Raw genomic sequence first — 4,718 nt, forward strand, 5'->3', positions numbered from 1 at the left:
CAAACCATGTGAACAGACAGACAGACAGACAGACAGACGTCGGATATAAACATTAAACTTCATAGGAGATAAAAGGTAAACATTGTTTCTGGTAGATTATACTAGTGCAAATGTTCCAGTAGAGGATTTGACTCCTCCAGTGGTCATTGTGTTGATCACTGAGGCAGAAAATGTCTCTGTGGCGCCGATCCAAACACTCTGTGTCCAGCATGTGTGTGGTCTGCAGAGACGTTCTCCAGAGTGAAAGAGTCGATGCAATAGATATTCAGACATTAACTGTCCAACAGTCACAACAGGGACTGAAAACATTCAACAGGCAATGAATCACTTTTCGAACTGAACACCCAACTCTGATTTTCCCTGAGTAAAACTTGTAGATTAAGGCAAATGTTTCATTATTTAAAGCTAAAATGTGAATAATAAGTATGAAACATTGTAAATAGTAACAGAGAAACAACCTGAGAGACTTTAAAACGTGAGTTTCTCTGTAACTGCAGGTTGAAAATCCTGAACAGCAGGTCTTGAATGCCGCTCCTCTGTTGTCAGCTCCTGCTGCAGCTTCATGCAAAACCTTCAAACAGCCGAGATTTCATCAACTTTCATCTGATTTTTAGGATGTTTGATACTTTTTTTTAATGGTCGTCGCTAAAACATCCATACTGGCATTTAGTCACAACAAAAGTTTAAATGTTTTCACTCGTTAGGTGACGTCTGCCTTCATCATGATCCACGTCACAGAGCATCTACTCTCTGAATAAGTACTGAGAGGAAGTTCTGCATCTTTAAGAGGTTCCTTGAGACTGCCGCCTTTAGTCGATTTTGTAGAGGACTGGTAGCGAGATGTGTTGGTTGAGAAGAAGGTTTTCCTGAAGTTCTGCCTGAAGTTTTTGCCTATGAAGCCGTACATCACCGGGTTCAGGCAGCACTGCAGGTAGGCGATGAACTCTGTGACGGACAGGGCGGTGTGCAAGCGGTCAGCCTCTTCACACTCCACCGGCTGGAACATGGTGGAGGTGTCGTACAGCAGGACCAGGTTGTGGGGCAGGTGGCAGGCCACAAACACCAGCATTATCCCCATCATCGTCTTCACTGCCTCCACTCGAAGGTCTCTGGGTTTTGTGTCGTTTTGGTCGAAAGGCTGACCAGTTTTCTTTGCGGATTTTCTGTTAGTTGGGATGAACTTTTTGGTCAGTAGTTTGATGATGATGGAGGTGTAACAGACGATGATGACGAGCAGCGGCAGGAAGAAGCCGACAGCCATTTGGACGCTCGGAACCGCCACTTTCACGATCTGGGACAAGTCGTGGTCTTCAAACTGAAACTCACAGACGAACTGCGGCGACGCTGAGGAGTTGCTGTGATTTTCACCCTCCAGCATGTGGATGGTTTCACTTGTTGGCACATACAGCTGGTAGAAGTAGAAGGTGGGGACAGAGAGCAGCAGGGCAAACACCCAGATGGACACACAGACGATGAAGGTGGGTTTCATCTCTATGAAGCTTGTCAGACTGTACAGAGGACTGCAGAGGCTGACGAAGTGCAAAACGCTCATCCCAGCGATCAGCAGCATGCCGCTGTACAGGTTGATGCTGTAGGATCCCTGCAGCAGCTTGCAGGCCGCCTGGCCCATCGGCCAAGAGTACAGCTCGTTGTAGATCAGGAAGGCCAGCGCCACGGTGAACAGCAGGTTGGTGATGGCCAGGTTGAGCTGGAAGACTTCATGTATCTTCAGCTTGTTTTTGGTCTTACATGTAAGAGTGATGATTATTACAACGTTCCCCACGAGGCCCAGGATGCAGATGATGGAGTAGATGTAGGAGCTGAGCAGCCAGTTCATGCTGTTGCTGCTGCTGAACCTGCAGGGCTCATGCAGTTCTTCCTGGTCAGAGGCGTTGAAACCTGCCTGGATGACGGCTGAGTCCTCCATGCTTCACTGGATCAGAGAAAAGACAAATCAGGAAACAATCGAGATTCCACTCACAAGTTTCCGCCTCTGATCTTTATTCTCCATCATGGCCAACCTGTAACTGTGGGGAAGGTTTTAAAATAAAACAGCCAAAATTACACAGAACAATAAAGATACTTTTCTTTTCCAACAGCATGGTGCCTGAAATCTCTGAGAAATATTAGAAATGAACATCCAACAGCTGAACATCTGATCAAACAGGAATGAAAATGATTTCAATCACCTGGACAAAAACCTAAAACTGACAAAAAGTTTATCAGTGAATTATTGTAAACAGTTCAACCAGGAGATCAGATCAGATTTACAGCAGGTTGCTGGTCGTTCACTTTATTTGAGGAAAGTTACAAAAAATCTAAAACTGTAGATGCTAAGTTATAATTTTGACAGACAGGAAGCAAAAAGAGTTTGGCCTGATGTGTTCAGTGGTTTCTAAATAAATACAGACTGGAAGAACCACAGCCTGGTTCTGTTGGACCTCATCACAGCATGTTGACCATCACAGTTCAGTGTTTAACTGGTTTAACTGGTTTAACTGGTTTAAAGATCAGGGACTTTAAGCTCCTCATCAGAGCAGGTGACATGTGGAGAACCTCAGGGTTCAGTCCTGGGTTCCTCCTGTTCAGTATCTGTTTGCTGCGCTGGTTCAGGTCGTAACCAGGAATCCGATTCATTTTCAGAACTATGCAGATGACACACAGCTCTACGCACTAAACAGATGCAGAACAAACAGATGCACTAAACTCCTGCAGAAACAAACTGAAGCAGTTCTTACAGATCAAGAGTCGACACACAGCTTAAAACTGATCTGAGCTTCAGAAACGCATAAAGATGGTTACAAAGTCGGCCTCCTACCACCTGAAGAACATTTCAGGAGTAAAAGACTAAAATACCAACAAGGTCTGGAGAAACTCATCCAGGTGTTTTTGTTGCTACTACAATATAAAGTTTTTATTTGTTTTTATCATGTGAAGCACTTTGAATCGCCTACAATAGACATGAAAGCAAAAATTAAAAATAGTTTGCAATCAAATTTTATTGTTTGAAAGGCGTTAATTAGCTTTACAGTCCAAACATCAGCAGGACAAACCAGTCAGTCATTTACTCTGATGTCATTAAATGTGACTCAACATAAGAAACTTAGAGTAAAGTTTGATATGTCAGTTAAATATTAAACATGTTTCTAAAACTCTTTTTTGCATAATTAGTCAAGTTCAGAAATCTTCTGATACCCAATAAAACTGTTTAGTGCGTCTGTTACCTTAAGGCTGGATTATTGTAATTCTTTAACACCATAAAGCTGAAGGATTGAATCCGTTTGGATCAGAAATCCTTCAGATGATTTTTCTTTCCACCTGGAGTTTAAAATGTTTGTCCTGTAAATCCAAACAGAACCGGCCAGAACCGCAGCATTTTAGAACTGGACCCAGTGATGTTTTAGAAAACGTCAGGATGAAGGATGGATATTTTTAAAGAGTCTGAACTAAAAGCAGGTTTCTGTTTATCCTCATACAGCCTCGTTCCAGCGGGAGCCCAGGAATCCAGACCATAATATACACAGAGTCTCAGCCGTTGCTCGCTCTGAGTCAGACGACACCTGATGACTGCAGCCAAACTCTCTCTGAGCCATTATTCATTCTTCTGCTTCTTGCAACATAATTACTCTCACTTCTGTGGAAAAACTCCAGGCTTCATGATCTGAGCTCAGACATCATTTTGATCTTTATTTTGATCTAAACACAAAAACTGAACTGATGAAAAGGCCTTTAAATTCTCTGCCACCCAGAATAAAATGGAGAAAGATAAAAAATGATCGTCTCTCATAACTTTGGACCAATTCAGTTCAATTTTAAAAGACAAAAGATTTTCTCCTGTAGCTCATGTTTAATAATGTTGTTTATGAGTTTATTAAATGAAAATAAGATAAACATAAAGTTTAGAAAAAAAGAAAAGTTTTTATATTTTCTGTCCTTTAAGGTTTTGAAGCATCGTCCAGATTTTTTCTAGAACTTTTCCTCCGTAACCCTAAACGTAGAGATTCAAACAGTTTAAAAACAGACAGACAGGAAGATGCTGGGCGAGTAAAACATCTGAAACAATGTCAGAGATTCTGCTTATAATTATAATTAAGACCTTAATATTTATTGGTCTTAAATATAACATAAATCATATTAATCATAGTACTGTGCAACAATAACATGAAGAAAAGCTGCTGGTCCAGTAGAAGCTCCACATTCCTCCAGTTATTCAAACCAAACATCTTTTCTCTTTCTATAAAAGCAACAGACCCTTTGAAATGGTCGAGATTTTATCTAATAAATCAAACATCAAATTAATTTTCTGCCACATTTCTCTCATGCAAAACCAGGATTCTCACCTCCTGAAGCTGATCCAGGTCCTGCTGTGTGTTGAATTAAAGCTCAGACAGGAGAAGCCGGTCGTTCAGTCAGAGCTGCTCTCTGGGTCAACACGATCCAACTGATCATCAACATCCTTGTTGCTTCGCTGCTTGAGAAAACAAAAACACTCAGAGGGACGTTAGGAACAGGTCTGACCTGTCTGACTCTCCTGTCCTTCCACTGCATGTCCACTAGGTGGAGGTAATGCTCCAAACATTCGCTCTGCTCACATTTATCTCCATAATCTGCACTTTGGATCAAAACATATCTATGTATTGGAACGGCCTAGTTAAAGTCCAGACTGGAATCTCAGTCAAGATTCAGATATTTTTCTCTCAAACTTTAGATTCGTTAAA

General features: G+C 41.6%; 1 protein-coding gene across 1 annotated transcript; it reads right to left on the reverse strand.

The window, feature by feature from the left end:
* Positions 1 to 700: 700 nt before the first annotated feature.
* LOC106938626 (C-C chemokine receptor type 6-like) lies at positions 701 to 4,436 on the reverse strand. Its single transcript, XM_015020742.1, has 2 exons — positions 4,341 to 4,436; positions 701 to 1,933 (listed from the first exon to the last, which is right to left on the reverse strand). Exon 2 carries the CDS (start codon positions 1,925 to 1,927, stop codon positions 701 to 703), a length of 1,227 nt encoding a protein of 408 aa, XP_014876228.1. The 5' UTR covers positions 1,928 to 1,933; positions 4,341 to 4,436.
* Positions 4,437 to 4,718: the final 282 nt, after the last annotated feature.

Source organism: Poecilia latipinna, unplaced genomic scaffold, assembly GCF_001443285.1.
Source record: "Poecilia latipinna isolate Pla-1442-1.1 unplaced genomic scaffold, P_latipinna-1.0 Scaffold2646, whole genome shotgun sequence".
Taxonomy (NCBI): domain Eukaryota; kingdom Metazoa; phylum Chordata; class Actinopteri; order Cyprinodontiformes; family Poeciliidae; genus Poecilia; species Poecilia latipinna.